At 40.8% G+C, this 22,198-nt stretch overlaps 1 protein-coding gene and 1 pseudogene across 1 annotated transcript in view; one reads left to right on the forward strand and one right to left on the reverse strand.

Annotated features, from left to right (window-relative positions):
* The window catches only part of GLDC (glycine decarboxylase), a 108,377-nt gene that overhangs the window by 30,504 nt on the left and 55,675 nt on the right, over positions 1-22,198 (forward strand). The window contains exons 4-8 of the mRNA XM_047767662.1: positions 6,745-6,909; positions 12,017-12,094; positions 13,182-13,329; positions 13,907-14,103; positions 15,085-15,181. Coding sequence (XP_047623618.1) covers positions 6,745-6,909; positions 12,017-12,094; positions 13,182-13,329; positions 13,907-14,103; positions 15,085-15,181 — 685 coding nt within the window. The remainder of the gene's footprint in view (positions 1-6,744; positions 6,910-12,016; positions 12,095-13,181; positions 13,330-13,906; positions 14,104-15,084; positions 15,182-22,198) is intronic.
* Positions 19,208-19,534, reverse strand: LOC125120006 (iron-sulfur cluster assembly 1 homolog, mitochondrial-like; annotated as a pseudogene).

Consider the following 22,198-nt stretch of genomic DNA (forward strand, 5'->3'; position numbering starts at 1 on the left):
TTTTTGCAATATTGGCACTGGGATTAAAATGAGAGAATCTCCGGTTGCGGCCCCCCTCCCCCCCACATCTCCGCACCATTACCTCCCTCTTTTTTGCTCAAAATCATGGAGAATCCTGATTGTTTTGTAATAAATATTAATGCCCTGTTAAATATATCAGTCATCCTTTTTGGGTAGGACAGAATGCCTTCTTGAACATACAGATACTTTTCGCTTTTTAATATTAAAATATATCTAGAAAAGTTAATTGAGTTAAATATCAATTGGAACATAGAAATTGCAGATCACAGACATTTTCTTTATCACTGTTTTGCCTAAGGCAGCTAAGCCCTTTTAACCAGGATGGTGTGCCATGTGCTAGCATTTTTCTTCTGAAATGAGAATTTATTTAGTATCTCTAGGCTTGAAACTCACCGATCCAAGTCCTTTAATAGATGATTTTTGAGCTCATTTATGCCTGTTTAGTAGCATAAAGAACAACATGTAGACTATAAAAAAGTTTACCAGCAAAAAAAGTAGGATTGTGTATTTGTCATCTTTGCAAGAAAACAGTTTTAAAGCTCTTTGCTTTTAGCAGTGCTAATTAGCATCTACCTAAGCTTGGGCTTAGAGCAAGGAGAGAAAGGCTGAGTAAGGGAGGGGGGATATTAAATCCCAGAGTCTGTGATGGAAGGAATAACATGATATGGGCTCAGGTATGAAGGCCTCTGCTTGGGAAGTTAGAGGCTTTTTCTTGCCGGTAATTGGGGAGCCATCCTCATTTGACCAGGAAAGTCAAATGTGCATGTTTGCACCAGAAATACTTGGTAATTTCCTATTTTAAGCACTGCCCTAGGCTTGTAAGGCAACAAAGAAAGGAGTGGATATATGATGCTGGAACAAATATAGCACAAGTGGTCATTATTTGGGGCTAAAAATATCTGAAATTTTTACCTTGGGAAATGGCATAATCAGAGTATTTTTGAAGGAATAGCATAACTCAAGAAGAGAAACTATCTTGTTTGATGATCTTGTTGGAGGAAATATAGGTAATGAGAGGCCAACCTGGGATGTGATGAATTTCCAGAAAAATATTGTTGAGTGAAAGTATCTAAAAATATCTGAATAGAACAGTGAATAAACCCTTTGGGAGATGTCTATGAGTGTTTTTTAAAAATTAGAGGCCAGAACAGAGGATAAAATTTTCAAAAAATAACCAGCATTTGGGAAGGACTTTACCATTTCCAAAATGCTTTATGTATATTAACTGGATTTGAGTGTTAAGATAATATCTGATATAGATGATGTTATCTCTATTCATGGCCAAGGGAAATCTGGTGGGGAAAAGTTTAGTGACTTGTTCCTAAGCCACAGGTAATAAATTAGAGAATTTAGGTTGACACCCAGGGGTGCTGCTGCTTTTTTTTTTTTTTAAAAGACAGCTTGGCTTTATTTACCCAATGAAGGAAAAACAAAGCAACATGCATGTAATGGAACGGGTACCAAATGGCTGATTCCATGGATCTTGTATAGAAATACAGTGCTATACAGTCAAGGTTGCAGCTGACTTACTATCCTTGACTCGTAACTCATCAAAAAGTTGGTCCTTGACAAGGCTAGGGGCTGTGCATTCCATAAAAAGGCACCTCTCCAGCGCTGCTAGGATGAGGTGAAGTGTCCATTCCTCCATGGGGCTGGGGATGCCCCATGTGTGACACCCAGGGCTTCTTAATTCTTAGCATGCAGAAACCACTACTTAAGGGAATATAAAATTATATGATCTTTCTAATATTTAAAACTGGAATTCCCATTGTGGCTCAGTGGGTTAAGAATCAACTAGTATCCATGAGGATGCCAGTTCCATCCCTGGCCTCGATTACTGGATTAAGGATTTGTCGTTGCCACAAGCTGTGGCATAGGTTGCAGATGTGGCTCAGATCTGGAATTGCTATGGCTGTGGCATAGGCTGGCAGCTACAGCTCCAATTTGACCCCTAGCCTCGAACTTCCTTATGCTGCAGGGGCAGCCATTAAAAAAAAAAAGAAGAAGAAGAAAGAAAAAAAGAAACCAAAAGTAATCTTCAACTTGAGGGCACTTGTTGAAAAAATTTTGATAAATCATTTAATGCCACATAGCAATTAAATACATATTTCTGAATAATATTTACAGTTAGAGGAGTTCCCAGGTGGCTTAGTGGTTAGGGATTTGGCATTGTCACGGCTGTGGCTCAGGTTCCACCTCTGCCCCAGGAACTTCCACATGCTGTGGGCAAGGCCAAAAAAAAAGCAAAAAAGCAAAAAAACAAAAATGTTCTCTAGTGGTCTAGTGATTAGGAATCAGTGCTTTTATCACTGGCCTGGATTCAATCTCTGGTCAGGAACTGAGTTTCCACATCAAGTTGCTGCTCAATGCAGCTATTAAAAAAAAAAAAGAAAGAAAAAAAAAGTCCATGAAATAATATTAACAGAACAAAAATAGAGATAAAACTTTATATGGAATATAGGAGTTCCCGTCATGGCTCAGCGGTTAACAAATCTGACTAGGAACCATGAGGTTGTGGATTTGATCCCTGGCCTTGCTCAGTGGGTTAAGCATCTGGCATTGCCGTGAGCTTGGTGTAGGTTGCAGACGTGGCTCAGATCCTGAGTTGCTATGGCTGTGGGGTAGGCCAGCGGCTGCAGATCTGATTCAACCCCTAGCCTGAGAACCTCCATATGCCGCGGGAGCGGCCCAAAAAATGGCAAAAAGGCAAAACAAAACAGAACAAAACAAAAATCTTTATATAGAATATAATCTTACTTTGAAATGTAAATATGGTGTTCTCAAAAATACTGAAATTAACCCGATTGCGATAATCATTTCACAAAGTATGCATATATCAAGACATCATGTTATATACTTTTCTTTCTTTTTTTTTTTTTTTTCTGTCGTTTGTCCTTTTTAGGGCTGTACCTGCACGCAGCATATGGAGGTTCCCAGGCTAGGGTTCAATGCAGAGTTGTTGCTGCCGGCCTACGCCAGGGCCACAGCAACACCAGATCCGAGCCGTGTTGCAACCTACACCACAGCTCATGGCAATGCTGAATCCTTAACCCACTGAGTGAGGCCATGGATTGAACCTGCAACTTCATGGTTCCCAAATGGATTCATTTCCACTGTGCCAAGACGATAGCTCCGGTACAATTTTAATATATACAGTTTTGTTAGTTATACTTCAATAAAACAGGGAAAAAAAAGAATGTGTAAAGAAAAGACACAATAAGAAATGGGGCAGGCAACACAATATAAAAATGGACAGAAAAAGAAAAAAATTGAAAAGAAATGTAAATGTTAACTGTTGTTATCTCGGAGTTTGGAGATTATGGGTGATGTTATTTTCTCAGTAGTTGTTTCAGTTTTCCAACTTTTTACAATGAGCATACGTAACATAATCAGCAAAAGATTGTGAATGTGTTCCTGATATGACAGAAGATGGTTAGTAAATGTCAGCCTATATCTTTAATATTTATAACATACAATAAAAGAAAGTAAAAAGTACAGTTAATCTCATTACTCACAGAAAACCACTGTTTACATTTTGCTTCCATGTTTTTACAAAAATGAAATTGTGGTATTTTATATTTTACTTTAAAAATGAATATGTCATGAGCATCTTCTATGTCAGGAAATGCTGACACCTCATTTTCACAATCCATAGTATTATATGTAGTTGTCCAATTTATTTAATCGCTCTCCTTTCAGTGGATTCTTTGGAGCATCTTTCTCTCTCTCTTCCTATTGGATGTTCTTTGTCTATCTTTATGGACATACTGAATCTTCCATTCTTTAGATGGGCTAGCTGATACATGTGTATGCTTGTGTATAAATTTGTGTGTCTGTCTATATGTCAAAAAATGATTTGTAACTAAAAAGAATTTCACATTAGCCAGGCAATCTAAGTATATGTCTTCGCAGTGGCAGACTATGCTATGTATGAAGATCTTATCTGATCTGAGGTCACAGTTACCCTTGTCTTTGCCTTTTGTGTGACCCCATTTCTGCTCAGATTCCCTTTCTGCTTTGTCTACATTATGTATTGTGTGCCTCATTTATTCCAGTTCACCACCCACTTAGAATGTGGCAAACTGATTTACAGTTGCTAAGCCAGGCTGTTCAAGGAATTAATTGAAGCAAAAATGTACTGTGCTATATAAACACACACATACACTGCTAAACCAATGAAAGTTTCAGAAAAATTATTTCACCACTTGGTAAGTCAAGCTCCCTCACTCTACTCCCCCTCAAAGGTAAGACGATATTGATTTCAAAGCCTTCAGAAAAGAAAAAATGGAAGGAGTGGGTAGAAAGATCCTGAATGTGATTACCAGAACAAGAGAGGAAGGAAAAATGTTTAAAAAATGAAAACAAAATAAAATGCAATTTTTCCTAATACTCTTCAGGCTTGGAAGAATGAAAACAAGAGAGGTGAGAAACAATGTTAATCACATGTGGGATCATGGGCCCCAGTCTGACACACTTTGGTGGTAGAGTGACTGGATTATTCTTGGTAAAAAGAGATCAGCTTTGTAGTAAGTCCTCAGTCACCCTTTCTCCTCTTATTTTATTTTCTTTAAAATATTCATCCCTCTGAAATTATTTTATTTATTCATTCATTCATTCATTTATTATTGCTGCACTCATAGCAGATGGAAGTTCCTGTGCCTTGGGTTGAATCCAAGCTGTGGCTGTGATCCATGCCGCAGCTGCAGCAACACCGGATCCTTTAACCCACTGCTTTGGGCCAGGTATCAAACTTGGGCCTCTGCAGCAACTTGAGTGGCTGCAGTTAGATTCTTAACCCACTGTACCACAGCTGAAACTTTTTTCTCTTTTTTTTTTTGGCCACACCCACAGCATGCAGAAGCTCCCAGGCCAGGGATCAAACCTGTGCCACATTCTTAAGCACTAGATACCAGGGAACACCGGATTTTATGTTATTTTTGTCTTTTCCCCTATTACAATATATTCTCCTTGAGATCAGGGCCTGTTGTCCATCTTGCTCATGATGTGCCACCAGAATTTATCATAGTTTTTGGCACTTAGTAGGCCTGTAGAAAATATCTGTAGCATGAGTAAATGAATGGATGAAAAAAAAGGATGAAGGCACCAAGAGGATTAACTCATACTTAAAGGCACATTTTTGGCTATCAACTGGAGGATATAAGATATTCTGCCTTCTAACCCTTTGTATTTTTTTTTTTTTTTTGCCTGCACCTGGATCATACCCATGCCATAGCAGCGACCCAAGATGCTGCAGTGACAATTCAGGATCCTTAAACCACTGCACTACAAGGGAATTCATAGCCATTTAAATTCTAGAATTTTGATATCTATGGGATTAACTTTATAAGCCTTTATAAGTAGAGAGTAACTTTCTTTTTTTTCTTTTTACTTTTTAGGACTGCACCTGTGGCATACGGAAGTTCCCAGCTAGGGGTCGAATTGGAGCTACAGCTGCTGGCCTACATCACAGCCACAGCAACTCAGGATCTGAGCCATTTCTGTGACCTACACCACAGCTCACAGCTACGCTAGAGATCTCAGACCCACTGAGCGAGGCCAGAGATTGAACCCACATCTTCATGGATACCAGTCGGATTTGTTTCCACTGGGCCACAATGTGAACTCCATAATGAAAATTCTTAAATAGAGCTCTATTAATTTTTTAGGAGCACACAGAACTTCTGGTTAGTATAAACAAAGCCCCTCTCCCCCAAACCAAAAATTTTTTTTTTTTTAAACATGTGGCCACACCTTCGGCATATGAAAGTTGCTGAGCTAGAGGTCGAGCCACAGCCACTGTAGAAGCAACGCCAAGTTGTTATGTTGTGAGCCACACAGGAAGTCCCCCCAATCCAAAATTTTAAGTGTTAGATATTAGATTCTTGGATGCCTTTCTATTGTGAGCCATGATTGAGGTGAGGTTTTTTTTTTTTTTTTTAACAACTCTTTTATTTATTTTATTTTATTAATTTTTTTTTTTTTTTGCTTTTTAGGGATCGCCCACGGCATCTGAAGGTTCCTAGGCTAGGGGTCAAATTGGAGCTACAGCTGCCTGCCTACACCACAGCCACAGCAACGCCAGATCCAAGCTGAGTCTGCGACCTACACCACTGCTCACGGCAACGCCAGATCCTTAACCCAGTGAGTGAGGCCAGGGATTAAACCTGCAACCTCAGAGGTGTCAGATTCATCTCTGCTATACCACAACAGGAACTCCTATTTTTTTTTATTTTTGGCTTCCCCATGGCATATGGAGCTCCCAGGCCTGTGATCAGATCTGAGCCACAGCAATGCCAGACCCACTGTGCTGTGCTGAGAAATCAAACAGGTGTCCCAGTGTTCCCAAGCAGCTTCCCATCGCATTGTAACACAATGGGAGCTCCGAGTCTTTTTTTTTTTTTTAATTCTGTTTATAATACCATAGGAAGGCAGGTGGATTTTAAGAGACAGCTTATAATAAAACATATAATAAGATTGTTAAAATAGAAATTTAAGATTAAGTATCTTAGAGGGATAGAAAAGTACTGATTATTCCCAAATAAAGGATAATATTATAATTGAATTCTGAGCTGCCTTACGAAGGACAAAATGTAAGCTTATTGATATATTATATCATTCTCCAGAGGCAAATTTTCAGATACTAAATTCTAAAATGAAGGCATTTAATGAACTTTTTCTTAATAGTGGATTCACAGTTTTAACAGCCTTTTGCATCCCTTACAGGATCACCCAGTATACTCCCTACCAGCCAGAGGTGTCTCAGGGAAGACTGGAGAGTTTACTCAATTACCAGACCATGGTGTGTGACATCACAGGCATGGACACGGCTAACGCATCCCTGCTGGATGAGGGCACCGCAGCTGCAGAGGCAATGCAGCTTTGCCACAGGTGAGAGGCCCAGCATGAGGTTCCCTGAGGGGGAGGGACAGCTTCCAGTCTCACTCCTGCTGCACAGATGGCGGCTCCACTGAACCAAACAGTGCTCAGTGACTTTCTCTTGCTCTTCCACGCATGCACACACACACACACATATCTGTGTGTATGAGATACATCATATCAGTATCATTATACCACCAGTTAGATGAGGTAACAAAAATATCTGAAATAGTAGAGCCTTAAAAAGCCGCTCTTGTTTATTTAACATTGTGTTAAGAAAGACATTTTGCTCTTCGCATATGTAGTGTTAAGTTTAGGAATGTTATAGCAGCTCTGAGATAGTATAAAGGACCAGTGCTCTTCTCTCTTTGCCATTTTTAGCATGAGGCTTTCATCCTATAGACTGAAGAAAAACATACATTCTAAAAGTTATGAGTTAAATTTTATTCAGGGATCTTACTGAGGATGATAGCCCAGGGCACAGTCTCTCAGATAGCTCTGAGGAACTCTAGTGAAGGACCAGAATATGTGGGAGATTATTTGCTAAGGGAAAAAAAAACAAAACAAACAAACATGTAGTCAGATATTAAAAGATTACCTCTAGAAATTCCCTGGTGGCTTCGTGGTTAAGGATTTGGCATTGTGACCGCTGTGGCTCGCGTTTGATCTGTGGCTTGCGAACTTCTGCATACCACGGGCCCAGTCAAAAAAAGAAAGGTTACTGCTAGTCACAAAGAAAAGACATCTCAAGTTAATGACGTTAGTGCTTTTCATTGTATGGGAAGATATAAGAGTCTGGGCTCATTGAAATTATTTCTTAGAAATGCATCTTAACTATTTAGGGCCAGTATCCAAAGCATAGACTACTTCCTGTTTTTCTCCAGCCTGAATTCCTCTCAAGGTGTACCATCAGTGGGCAGCTGCTCTTGCAATGACTTGATCCTCGTAGAACTGAGATGGTGGGGAACATTCTTTGTTTACCAGAACGGCAGGGAACAGTCTTTGTCCACAGTCCTCAGGGTCACAAGATGACTGCTGGAGTTTTAGCCATGATAAATGTTCTCAGGGAGAAGATAAGGGTACTCTTATCTGAATAAGCCCTCCTTAAATAGTTTTTCGGAAGCCCCTGCTCAGTAACTTTTACTTATGCTTCATTGACCACCCCTAACCTACAAGTGACCAGGGGAAATGCAGTTTTTTTCAGATGGGCGCTGTCAACCAAAAAATACAGCCTGGAAGCTAAGAGTTAAGTTTTTCTTGGCATGAAATTAGGATTTAAGGACAGGAGACAGCATCTCAAGTAGCTCTGAGAAACCCCTCTGATGAAGTGAGGGGTGATGCTAGGATATATGAGTTTTTGCAACAAAGGGAAGGTAGTAGGAACAAAGGATTTACAGATAATTGGGTTGATGGAAGAAGATTATAGAAAACTTGTTTGTGTGGGAAGAAGGTCTGGGCTTTTTGGAAGCACTCCTTTGATCTGCACCTCAGCTGTGGGCCAGTCTTTGTTTCTTCCCTGAGTTCCCTCAGGACTCACTGGCCCACCCTTGGGAGTGGCTGTTCTCACTGAGGACCATGACATCTTTTGTTTTGCCCACTAACAAAAGCCCAGGCAGCTCTGAAATACTGCCCCAAAGAGGAGAGAGGAAATAGCAAGATTATGTCATGAAGGTGAAGGGGGAGGTGCATGCAGCCAATACACACATTTTACAGAAGTTTGCTGCTGATCTCATGAAGGTTACTGCTAGTCACAGACATCAGTCATTATTGACAGATTTTAGTGTTTTTCTAGGTATGAGGAGATGCAAGAATTGGGCTCATAAAATCTTCTCCTAAAAATATCTAACTATCTGAAGACGTGTTCTTCCAGTTTTCCCAGAGCATAGACTGCCTCACTCCTTGTCTCCACCCTGAGCTCCACTGCAGGTTGGCAGCTGCAATGGCTTATGTTTTACTCCATGTAGAGGCTGATGGCAAGTGCCAAACTTCTGTTCACAGTGCATTGCTGCATCCTACATATCGGAGTTCTATTATTATGGGTGACAGGAAAAACAGATACTAAGTAGTAACTAGCAACCTGTGATATTATATGTAAATAAGTATAACCTTCTTTTATGAAGAATATTCTTCTCAGGTTGTTTCTAATGTTTTATAGCTTGTTTTCTTTTTTTTAGGGCTGCGCCTGTGGCATATATGGAGGTTCCCAGGCTAGGGGTAAAATCAGAGATGTAGCTGGCTGATGGCCTATACTACAGCCATAGCAACACCAGATCTGAGCTGAATTTGCGGCTTACACCACAGCTCACAGCAATGCTGCATCATTAACCCATTGAGCAAGGCCAGAGATCAAACCTGCATCCTCATGGAGTCAGATTTGCTTCTACTGAGCTACTACGGGAACTCCTATAACTTGCTTTCTTTTTCTATTTAACAATATGTTGTGAACATTTCCCATTTCTTTAGTGAACTTTCTAAAATAATGGCTTTCATTGCCTACAAGGTATTACTCATTTGCATGGAAGTGAAACCTAAATACCTCTTACTCAAACCCAGCCTAAACCCAGATTGGGACCTGAACCCAAGTTTTCTTAAATTACAATCACTGACATGGTGTCTGGACTTACTGAGGCTCAGGTTTTCTGTATCTTATCACAGAAGGAATTCAGCAAGATACCATGTGATAAGCAAGAAATATATTTATTAAGATAAGAGCCTTTGAGAAGCAGGCAGGGGAGGAGGCTCTGCCTGAGGATTAGGTGGGCTACATTTTTATAACCCAAGAAAAGTGGAAGTGGAAAAGACGGCCTTCCTCATTCTTGGAGTAGAAGTCAGGCCTCCATTACTAGCTCCTCCTTTGCATTGGGTCAAGAGAGCATTTGATCCTAGGAGGTCAAACTAGGACTGTCCTGGTGCTTATTCGGATCAGCAGAAGGGTGGTAACATATGCTAAAATAGGTTGCATTATCTCAGGTTTCCTTAAGAGGGTCTCCTACTTTGGAATGTCATCTTTCCCTTAAATTCTTGTCCTTGTACCTAAGGACCATTATCTTGCTGAATTTGTATGCAGGCCTCACTTTATCTTTCATTTAAAGACCTGAGGCATATCTCAGTGCTTTTATTTATGGTTTTATGGCTCCTTGATTCCAAGACATTCTGTTGGCTTTTCTTCTTTTTCTTTTGTCTTTTGTCCTTTTAGGGCCACACTCAAGGCACATGCAGGTTCCCAGGCTACGGGTCTAATCCGGCCTACACTAGAGCCACAGCAATGCCAGATCTGAGCTTCCTTTGCAGCCTACACCTCAGCTCAAGGCAACGCTGGATCCGTAACCCATTGAGCGAGGCCAGGGATGGAACCTGCAACGTTATGGTTCCTAGTCGGATTTGTTTCCGATGTGCCACGACGGGAACTCCCCGAAGGCTTTCTTGAACGATTGTTATTTTACAGTGGTCTCCCAAATTTCCCTAGGTTTCCTTCTCTATCTGTGGTCCCCTACTGGGACTTCTTCAACTACCTGTGTAACTCCTGGACTTATCCCTATCAGAAATTCCATAATTTATACAACATCATCTCTATTGTTACACATTATTGTTTTCCAACTATTGAAATTGTTATTAATGAAATTTTTGTGTATCACTAGGTTAAATATTTGTCAAAAGTTATGATTATTTCCTGAGGATGCTTTTCTAGAAGCAGAGTTGCTGGGTCACAGTTAACTTTGGTTAACATTTAGATACTAATTTTTTTCCAGCTCCTGGCCTTCTTTCATTCTTTACCTTCCTTCCTGGTAGAATTCTCATGTCTATGGTCATCTATCTGGTTGGGGAAGCTGCCCACCCTGGTGATATGAAGTTTTTGGCCTTTGGGCCTAGTCAGCTGGGTGACTGCGGTGTCTAATGTGTTGATCCTTGTAGGAATGGCTTTTTTTTTTGTCTTTTTTAGGGCCGCACTCTTGGCTTAAGAAGTTTCTCAGGCTAGGGGTCAAATTGGAGCTGTAGCCGCCAGCCTACAGCATAGCCACAGCAATGTGGGATCTGAGCTGCTTCTGCGACTTACACCACAGCTCACAGTAATGCCAAATCCTTAACCCACTGATCGAGGCCTAGGATCAAACCCTCTTCCTTGGGGATACTATCCCGGTTCATTAACCACTGAACCACTACAGGAACTCTAACGTTCTTCATTTACATCATGAAGGCCCATGTAACTCTTTCTTGGCACTTGTTGTTTGTAGACTTTTTGATAATGCCCATTCTGGCTAGTGTAAGGTGGTATATCGTAGTGGGTTTGATTTGCATTTCTTTAATAATGAGTGATGTTGAACATCTTTTCATGTATTTTTTGGCCATCCATATGTCTTCTTTGGAGAATTGTCTGTTTAGCTCGTCTGCCCATTTTTGGATGGGGTCATTTGTTTTTTTGGTATTGAGCTACAGAAGGTATTTTTAAATTTTGGAGGTTAATCCCTTGTCAGTTGATTCATTTGCAAAGATTTTCTCCCATTCTGTGGGTTGTCTTTTCGTTTTGTTTAGGGTTCCTTTGCTGTACAGAAACTTAAGTTTAACTAGGTCCCATTTGTTTATTTTTGTTTTTACTGTCATTACTCTAAGAGGTGGATCTGAGAAGATGTTGCTGTCGTTTATGTCAGAGAGTGTTTGGCCTATGTTTTCCTCCAAGAGTTTTATAGTGTCTGGTCTTATATCTAGGTCTTGAATCCATTTGGAGTTTATTTTTGTGTATGGTGTTAGGGAGTGTTCTCATTTCATTCTTTTCCATGTGGCTGTGCAGTTTTCCCAGCACCACTTATTGAAGGGGCTGTCCTTTCCACATTGTATATTCTTGCCTCCTTTGTCATAGATTAGTTGGCTGTAGGTGTGTGGGTTTAATTCTGGGCTTTCTATCCTGTTCCACTGTAGATCAATTTAAGATTGATTTTGCTAAATGAGTTTAGAATGGGAATTGGATTTCAGTGGAATTCTAATCAGTAAATGTCAGTATTAGTTATAAATGACTCATTTTTTTCCTAAGCTCAGACTTAAGTACTATCTTTGCTTTGCATTCTTAGAAGATACTCTGATGTCTTTTATGTTCATGTTGGAATGTGATTTTCCTTTTCAACAGACACAACAAGAGGAGAAAATTTTTTGTTGACCCTCGCTGCCACCCACAGACGATAGCTGTCATCCAGACTCGAGCCAAGTAATTAATTTTATTTGTATTTTGAATTTGGTGATAATATCATGCTCATCTCTGCTGTTTCTTCCTCTTATTTCCAACTGATTGGAGGTGAACCTGGTTTAAGATGGGCTTGTTGAGTTTTACTTTCCCTCCCACTTTCTTCCCATGATCTTACTGGTAAGTAAAATGTGTCAGATTTGAGAGAGAAATACACAGTGAGTTTAGTTGCCTTTGCTTTGTATTAAGTTACCATGTTTTTTGTTTTCTTTTTGTAAAAAGAAAATTAAGAATATTAAAATAATTTCAACAGTGTTTTGGGAAGTTTGAAAAGCAGAGAGTAAAAATGGATCTCTCACACAATTATGATTTTGTATGTATCCCTTCAAACATGGCTCATGGGAATCCATGTAATACCTAGGTTAGTGTATGTAGATGAAAGCATATTGGTTTTTTTTTTTTCCCTAAGTTTTTTTGTGGTTGGTTTATACTCTTCTGAGAATTTTTGCTGTACAACAAAGGTGCATATTGTATTTTTTAAGTGCTGTAAGCAGATAAAGCAAATAGCACAACTACTACTTGTGGGTGTGTTTATTTGCTTTCTCCTTGTAAAAGGCTTTCACCTGACCCCATTCCTTCAGAAGTGTTTTTCTGACATGAGATAAGAACTAGCCAGTTTTAGGAACCTAAGGAAGGTCTTCTTCCTTGTCTTAACTGAAGTTTTACATTTACCTAAGACCTATCCAAAATCAAAGTGGTGATGGCTCTGTAATTACAAGTATTGGTTCTTGAGCCCTCAGAGGGCATGTTTCTGCTCTCAGGCACAGGTTCTGAAAGGGGAGGGGAGGTGATGAGGGTGGAAGAAACAAATCGAGCTGTTGGATGCACTTGATTTGATGTAAAGCACTGTTACCACTGAAGGGCTGGGTGTCTGATGAGGGCGTGAGCGTGTGTGTGTAAGTGTGTGTGTGTGTGTGTGTTGGGATGAGGAGGGAGTGAGGCACTCAGGAAGGACAGAGAATATGAATGCTGTATCATTGAAAAGAAACTGTAGGTAATTTAATTTTCCCTTGTCAACCAAAAGCATGATTATTGTTTTCTGTCTTTCCAGGTATGCTGGGGTCCTCATTGAACTGAAGTTACCCCATGAAATGGACTTCAGTGGAAAAGATGTCAGTGGAGTGCTGTTCCAGTACCCAGACACTGAGGGGAAGGTGGAAGACTTTACAGAACTCGTGGAGAGAGCCCACCAGGCTGGGGTAGGCAAGCCTCTCCTTGTGGGGGTCCATGGACGTGTGTCTCAACTTTGAATTATTATTGTTACTCTTTTAGGTGTGTTTTAATTTCCACACATTTATTACTTGGTATGACAGAACTGCCTTCTTCTTACCTCCTTTTTTTTTTTTTTTTGGTCTTTTTAGGGCCATACCCGAGGCATATGGAGATTCCAAGGCTAGAGGTCAAATCAGAGCCGAAGCTGCTGGCCTACACCACAGCCACAGCAACACAGGATCCGAGCAAGCCTCATCTGCAACCTATACCACAACTGACAGCAAGGCCAGATCCTTAGCCCACTAAGTGAGGCCAGGGATCAGTCCCCTGTCCTCATGGATACTAGTTGTGTTTGTTAACTGCTGAGCCACGATGGGAACTCCTCTTCCTCCTTTCTTCAAGTTCCTGGCACGTAGTAGGTACTCAGTAAATGTTTTAAACAAATGAAGGAGTAAACAGAATACAAACCAACTCTGCCAGTCTGCCTGTAATTGGAATAATTTATTACCCTGGCACTCAGGGAAGGTTAAAAACCTTGTCCATTTTCTCTTGTTTCTCTTCTAGAGCCTGGCCTGCTGTGCTACGGACCTTTTAGCTCTGTGTATCTTGAAGCCTCCCGGAGAATTTGGGGTAGACATTGCCTTGGGAAGCTCACAGAGATTTGGTGTGCCACTGGGATATGGCGGACCACATGCGGCCTTTTTTGCTGTCCGGGAAAGCTTGGTGAGGATGATGCCTGGAAGAATGGTGGGGGTGACAAGGTAAAGCAGTTCATGTTTCTTCCTCTTTACTGTGATTATGGTTTTTCCCTGCTCCTTCTCTTGATCACAAAAGTTGTTGATTCTTTTTGAAATTAACTGGGCCGTTTGGTGTGGATTAAGGAAATGTACAGCATAAGAGTCAGAAGAAAGAATGTATTAGGGTATGAATGCTAGGGGTATCCATGTCCTACCTACCCCCATCCCATCCCAACACACACACACACACACACACACACACACACGTGAATGCTCGCCACCTTCCATACAGGGATTTTTTTTTTTTCTTCTTGTCTTTTGTCTTTTGAGGGCCACACTTAGGCATATAGAGGTTCCCAGGCTAGGGGTCAAATTGGTGCTGTGGCTATAGCCACAGCCACATGGGATCCAAGTCACGTTTGTGACCTACACCACAGCTCATGGCAACACCAGATCCTTGACCTGCTGAGCGAGGCCAGGGATGGAACCCACGACCTCACGGTTCCTAGTTGGATTCGTTTCTCCTGCACCATGATGAGAACCCCTGTTTATCTAGATTTTAAATTATATTAAGAAAGGAGAAATTTTATTACAGACAAGTAAGATTATTAACATTATTTATAGCCATATAGATGCTTTAGCTTTCTAGTGTAGAAATTCTGTTTCTTTTGTTAGGTATTTCTCTTTTCTCTGAGTCTGCCAAGAAGCTCAGAGTAAAGTTTCAATCACCATCATTATATTAGTCTGGGTAATTCCTGGGAGATTTTCTTTTCACGTTCCCAGATTGTTGTATATATCACAGTGCTTCAAATCCTCCAAGTACAAACTGAAAGTTAGCAATCCCATTTAGAAGAAGGTGGTTTGGAAATTGTTTCCTTAGAGCCTTGAACTGAAGTAATTTTTGCTGAATTCACTTCAAGTGGGAAGGAAAAAAGCAGCTCTATTTATGGCAATTCCTGGTGCTATGAGTACCTGTGCTAACCAAATGTTTTATTCCTGGTCTAGAGATGCCAGTGGGAAAGAAGTGTATCGCCTTGCTCTTCAAACCAGGGAGCAACACATCCGGAGAGACAAGGCCACCAGCAACATCTGTACAGCTCAGGTAGATCACTGACCTGACCTGCTTTCTGAATGCCTTACAATCTACAGAAATGAGCTACTTGTTCATTTATTCAGTTATTGATTCATTCATTCATTATCTATTGAGCAGTGTGCACACCAGAAATGTCAAGATCATGTTGGTCTTGTCCGAATGCCAATACAGGGTATTTTACTGTAGTTTTATGTATGCATAGCTTTTTCTTTTCTTTTATTTATTTTCTTTTATTTATTTTATTTTATTATTTTATTTTCTTTTCTGTCTTTTTAGGGCTGTATCCACAGCATATGGAGGTTTCCAGGCCAAGGGTCAAATCAGAGCTGTAGCTGCTGGCCTATGCCACAGCCACAGCAACACCAGATCCGAGCTGCATCTGTGACCTACACCACAGCTCACAGCCAGGCTGGATCCTTAACCCACTGAGCAGGGCCTGGGGTTGAAACTGTCCTCCTGGATGCTAGTCAGATTCATTTCCACTGAGCCATGATGAGAACTCCCTACTTCACACTTTAAAGTCTCTGGCATTCTTGGCTGTGGGGCAGGTCCATTAATGGTGGCAATTGGTGGATCTTCCCTTGAGGCTGAGATGGGAGCCCTCCAGGTTAGTGTGGCAAAGACCACATGAAGGTGCTGGAGGTAACTAATTGAGGAGATGGTCCAGACTGGCCAGCCGGTGGAGGTCATGGGGTATTCTTATTGGAAACTCAAGAGAGGCATTTCCTTTAATGGATGGCATAAAAGAGGAAGAGCTACCTGGACATTGTTCAAGGTCTCAGGTTAGAGAGAGCAGTGTTCTGACATCCAGCCAATTCTTAGGATCGGGTGGAAGACCACTCCTAAGCATACAGCCCATTCTAGGTTCATCTCTTCCATTCAGGGTCAGAGATGGAGAGAGCTCACAGATGCCTCAGTGGGCAGTACAGTGTTCTTCCCTCTTAGGGTATGGGCTCAAGGCACTACCACTAGGTTTTAGAAAACCTCTCCAGGGATTTAGTAGATGGTAAGGTCTTAGATTTTTCTATAGCCATTGGTATTTGGAACAGTTTTCTTATGTTATTATTATTTATTATTTGTCTCAGAAAGGTGGCTGCTTTTCAGGGAAGAGCTCTTTTTAGTATCCTAGGAAGAAGCCAGTTGTCATGAGCTTGTCCTTTGTTGACAGTGCATCGATCTTTATATAATGCCTTTACTTTCTTTTCTTTTTTTTCTTTTTTTAAATTTTTTATAATGCCTTTACTTTCTATAGTTGACCCTTTATTTGTTGAATTCTGTGTTTACATGTCTTCCCTTCCTCTGCAGCATTCTGTTCATGTTCTTCCGAAGGTGTCTGTCTGATCATAGGTATACCAAAGATTTTCTGCTTTAAGGTTTGAAGTTAATTTTCCAGGAGTTCCCATGGTATGGTGGAAACGAATCCACCTAGGAACCATGCTCAGTGGGTTAAGGATCTGGCATTGCCGTGAGCTAGGGTGTAGGTCACAGACACAGTTCGGATCTGGCATGGCTATGGCTGTGGTCAAGGCCAGCAGCTGTAGCACTGATTAGACACCTAGCCTGGGAACCTCCATATGCCACAGGTGAGGCTCTAAAAAAAGCAAAAAAAAAGAGAGAGAGAAATTAATTTTCCAGGTTTATCTTGGGCTGTCTATAATGAACAAGAGTTATATTCCCACTTCTTTTTTTCTTCTAGTTCATGTATTGCTGATGTTTCATTTTTTAACTTGGATTATAAAAGGTCTCTGTTTTTCAACAATTAATAAAGTAATATTTACCCTGGAGGTAGTGATACTCTGTCTTCTCTGATTTTGACTTTCTTATTCTGGAGATCTTATAAGTCTCTATTGTCTATTTCATTTCATGTATTTTGTTTCCCACTTGGTTGCATAAAACAATTGCTTGTAATTCCAGTACCGTTTTCTTTGTAGGCTTGAAAGTGTTCTCCTTTGTTAGGAGATGATATATATCTTTTGAGCTGTTCCTTGAGCACTGCATGTCTTTATTCCAGCCTTCTTTTTGTAGCATCTCTTCTGTGCTCTTCTCAAGACTGCCACATTCCTCTTGATCATTGTAGGCTTCACACTAGACTGCTTAGTTTTGCATTGTTCATGGTGCAAAATTTTTGTTTTACTCTCTGAAAACATGTTACTGAATTCTTAAAAAAAGATATTTCTGTAAACTTTAGGCATTTCTGCAGATGTCTGAATTTGCATCATATCCTATTCTTTATATTCTCTTTTTTCTTAGCTTCCACCACAAGAAAGTGTTTTTTCATTAGCTTTTTCTGAAGTCCAGGAGTATTAACGTATGATTTCCATTTCATTAGCTCTTTTATTGAGATATAATTCCTGATAAAATTCACCATTTAAAGTATACTACAGTGGAAATTAATCCGACTAGGAACCATGAGGTTTTGGGTTCGATCCCTGGCCTTGCCCAGTGCGTTTAGGATCTGGCATTGCTGTGGCTGTGGTGTAGGCCGGTGGCTATAGCTCCAATTAGACCCCTAGCCTGGGAACCTCCATATGCTACAGGTGCAGCCCTCAAAAAGACAAAAAATAAATAAAAAATAAAGCATACAGTTCAGTGATTGATAGTATTTTCACAAAGTTGTGTAATTATTACCAGCATTTCATTTCTGGATATTTTTGTCACCCGCTCAAAGAAACTTGCTCCCATTAAGCAATCACTCCTTGTCCTTCTCCCCTCCTTGCAGCCCCTGGTGGCCACTTATCTCCTTTCTGTCACTATGGATTTGCCTATTCTGGATGTTTCATATAAACAGTATCCTACAATATGTGTTCTTTTGTGCCTGGTTTCTTTTGTTTAGGATAATGTTTTCAAGGTTCATCCATGTTGTAGTATTGAAGAGGAAAAAAATTTCCTATATCCTTCTAGATTCTCTGGCTGATCTAAGAAATAAATTCACATGAGACAGATTAATAGGAGAAAATAAAATTTTATTCATATATACAGGATGCTCATATACATGACAGGTTGGAAGATAGAAATAAGTGAGGTATACCTGTCATCCTGGGCTAAGGAATAGGATAGGGACCAGGAATAGCACTGGAGGATCATTGACAGGATGATAAGAACAGGGAGTTCCTTGGTGGTGTAGTGGGTTCCGAATTTGGTGTTGTCACTGCTGTGGCTCAGGTCACAGCTGTGGTGTGGATTTGATCTCTGGCCCAGGAACTTTTGCATGCCTCAGATGCAGCCAAAGGAAAAGGAGAAAAGGGAGAAAAGAATTATGTTTGGTAATTAGATGTTTGTTCTGCCATATAGATGGGCTACTTAGATAAAAGTTATCTTTGGTAGTAATTCCTTTTCTGGGAAAAATCCCAAATTTACATTCCTCTGGGCATTTAAGGGAGGGGCGGTAGTTTCTCTTGAGCCCACAGGGTCTCTCCATTGCCTTTAGGTCAAAATAATCCGCGTGCCAAAGTGACACATTTTAGGGAGGCCTCTTCTGAACCTCTGTGGTAGCATGAGTCAGTACTTTTATTCTTTTTTGGATGAAGAATACCCCATTGTACAGATATACCACATTTTGTTAATCCATTCATCCGCTGATGGGCATTTAGGTTGTTTCCACGATGTGGGGTACTTTGAATAAGGATACTATACACATTTGTGTATAAGTTTTTGTGAGGACATTATGTTTTCAGTCCTCTTGGGTATATAGCTAGAAATAGAATTGCTGGGTCATGTGGTAACACTTTGTTGAACTTTTTGAGAAACTTCCAGACTGTTTTCCAAAATAGCTGCACCATTTTATATTCTTACCACCAATATGTGGAGGTTCCAATTTCTACACATTTTCACCCATACTTGTTATAGCTATCCTAGTTGGGGTGATGTGATATCCCGCTGTGGTTTTTTTTTTTCCCCCGAAGTGCATCACTTTATTTTCTTTGTAAGGCAGTCATACATTACAAACCTTAAGTATGTGACAGTCACATGATTTCTTCAAAAAGCCCTAGAGCTTCCATAGCTCTCCTGCGGCCCATGGCCAGAAGTCCTGAGGAGTCAGATATTAAAGCTTTCTCCACAGCCACAGGTTCCTTTGATGTTTGGATTATCGAAGACAAACTCACTGGATAATTTGTCTTCAACATAGTCCATTTCTGTTCCTAAAAGTGTTAGTGCTTTCTTCTTGATGAACACAGACTCCATCTTGGACAACTTCTTCATCAGTCTCCTTTTGTCTTCGTACATTCTATGTGTTCAGGCTTATCTTTAAGTTGTTTTTATCTTGTTTACTGCTGAAGGTGTTAGGGTGAGGGCAGCCCAGGTGGGTTGCAGCTTCCTCTTGCTCACAGCCCGGACAGTGGCCTGGACTAACAAAGCCAACATCTTCGTCCTCCCAGTGATCTGGTGCCTTGGGCCTGAGCTTGGCCACCTCAGCCTCTCTCCATGAACATGGCTGGCGCATTGATGCACAAACTCCACCACACAGTGGCCCAGGCCCCACCCTTCTCCCTATGGTTTTGATTTGTATTTCTCTAATAGCTAATGATTTTGAGTATCCTTTTTTTTCTTTCTAGGGCCACACCTGTGGCATTTGGGAGTTCCAAGGCTAGGGGGCAAATTGGAGCTGCAGTTTTTCTGCCTATACCACAGCCACAGCAGTGCAGGATCCAAGCCACATCTGTGACCTATACTACAGCTCATGGCAATGCTGGATCCTTAATCCACTGAGCACGGCCAGGGATTGAACCTGCATCCTCATAGATACTAGTTGGGTTCATAACCCCTGAGCCCAAATGGGAATTCCTTTAGCATCCTTTCTTGATTAGCTTTTGATTACTTTAAGTATCCTGATTAGTCGAATTACCAAAGAAATTTGAATTTTCTTCATCTCTTTGTTTCTCTGAACTTCTTTTGATGTTCTAATGCCTTTCTAAGGTTTCTAAAAGTGCCTTTGTACTTCTCAATAATTTGTTAGTCACTTGATATAATTTCCTGTTTGTCCAATCGGAGCTGTAGCCACCGGCCTATGCCAGAGCCATAGCAATGTGGGATCCAAGCCACGTCTGCAACCCACACTACAGCTCACAGCAACGCCGGATCCTTAACCCACTGAGCAAGGCCAGGGATCTAACCCAAAACCTCATGGTTCCTAGTTGGATTTGTTAACCACTGCGCCACGACGGGAACTCCTGCATTTGTTTCTAATTGTCTTACAGAGTCCTTGAGAGAGTCTATACTCTCTCTGGGACTTTTGGTGCAAGAAATTCTACTTCTATGTTCTCTAAAGTCTTTTTCTCATTTTCTTTATTGACTCTTATTTCATTTTTTGGCGTCTTTTGAGAACTCTTTTTTTTTAAATTTATTTTTTTATTTTCCCACTGTACAGCAAGGGGGTCAGGTTATCCTTACATGTATACACTACAATTACATTTTTCCCCCAGCCTTTCTTCTGTTGCAACATGAGTATCTTCTTATTTTGCAGTGGCCCCAGAGAGATTCCCTCTAGTAGCCTCCAGAGGAAATGTATACCTAACAAAATAGATCTGATATTGAATGTCATCTAACTTAATTTTTTTAATTTTTAATTTTTATTTTTTGCCTTTTAGGCCTGCATTCAAGACACAGGGAGGTTCCCAGGCTAAGGGTCGAATTGGAGCTACAGCTGCCAGCCTAAGCCACAGCCACAGCAACAGCCAAATCCGAGCCATGTCTGTGACCTACACCACAGCTCACAGCAATGCCGAATCCTTAACCCACTGAGTGAGGCCAGGGATGGAACCCACAACCTCATGGTTCCTAGTGGGATTCGTTTCTGCTGTACCACCGTAGGAACTCCCTTCATCTAACTTTAAAGCACTGTATTTCTCACCTGAGTAGTGTTTCTGTTCTATGAAGCACCTCCTCCCAACTTGGAGTGATTGGCCATGAATGGTGGACATTGATCTGCTGTCCTAGAACATTAGGACAGAATTAACTTAAGTGGGATGGAATCTTCAGAAAGACCATGGTGCTAGACTAGTGAGGGAATGTGGGAGGATTGAATGGACTAAGCAGGGGAGAAGTCTGAGACTTGAATTTGGACCACTTGCCTAGGGTGACTTTGCATGGTTAGAAAGCTGCTTGTTGATAGGATCTAGGGTGAAAAACAGGTAAGGAATAGGGCCAAGAGGAGGAAGTAGGAGGTGGGCCTCCATTATTTTCCCCCAGGCTGGCACTCCTTTGCCTTCTGACCCTAGCCATCTTCTTCTTCCTCCTTCCAGACTCAAGGTGTCATCACAATGATCCCTTCCCTGTTCTCTATGCTGATCTCCCTCCCTGAAGCACCCCTGGAGCCTCTGGGTTGAGAGGTTCCAGTGCCATTCTTTCCTATTTTCTGTCACACTAGAATGCACACTTGCATGAAAATATTTTTGTGAAACCTCAACCAACAGTTAAGAGAGATCTCTTTACCTGAGCAAACGACCTTACTGTCAGCAAGGAATAAGCTGGTAGATTCTGGTCTTCCCTTTCTAATATATCTCCTGTCATTTTGTTTTGGCTTCATTCCCCTGCATCCTGCATTTTCATTTTTGGTGGTCCTTTGCCATGAATTCTCCATTCTCATCTTGGTTGGCTCAAATTCAGTTTCTAATGCTTTATTTAAGGCTTCAAAGGAATTCCTGTTGTGTTTAAAAATTCTTGTTGCTTTTTTCCTTGAAGAACTATTTCATTGAGCATAAAATTCTTAGATCTCATTTTCTCCCCCTGAGGTCTTTATTGCTCCACTGTATTCCACCATTAAATATTGCATCTACATATGTCTGATGACAGCCTGACCTTCCCTATTATGGGTAACATGACTATGTTGTATGCATGGAACCCCTTAATAATGGTCAAATTTGAAGGTTTGATATGGTGACTCTAGGGTGTCTTGGATGCTGAATTACCCCCTCAGATGGTCAAGCAGGTTATAAGTTGTCCCCAAGTATTATAGAAAAGGCAGGAAGTCTGACCATATTGCTTTGTCTCTGTTTTTTTCTTTTTATTACAGTTGATTTATAATGTTTT

This window comes from Phacochoerus africanus, chromosome 2, assembly GCF_016906955.1.
Source record: "Phacochoerus africanus isolate WHEZ1 chromosome 2, ROS_Pafr_v1, whole genome shotgun sequence".
In the NCBI taxonomy this organism is placed as follows: domain Eukaryota; kingdom Metazoa; phylum Chordata; class Mammalia; order Artiodactyla; family Suidae; genus Phacochoerus; species Phacochoerus africanus.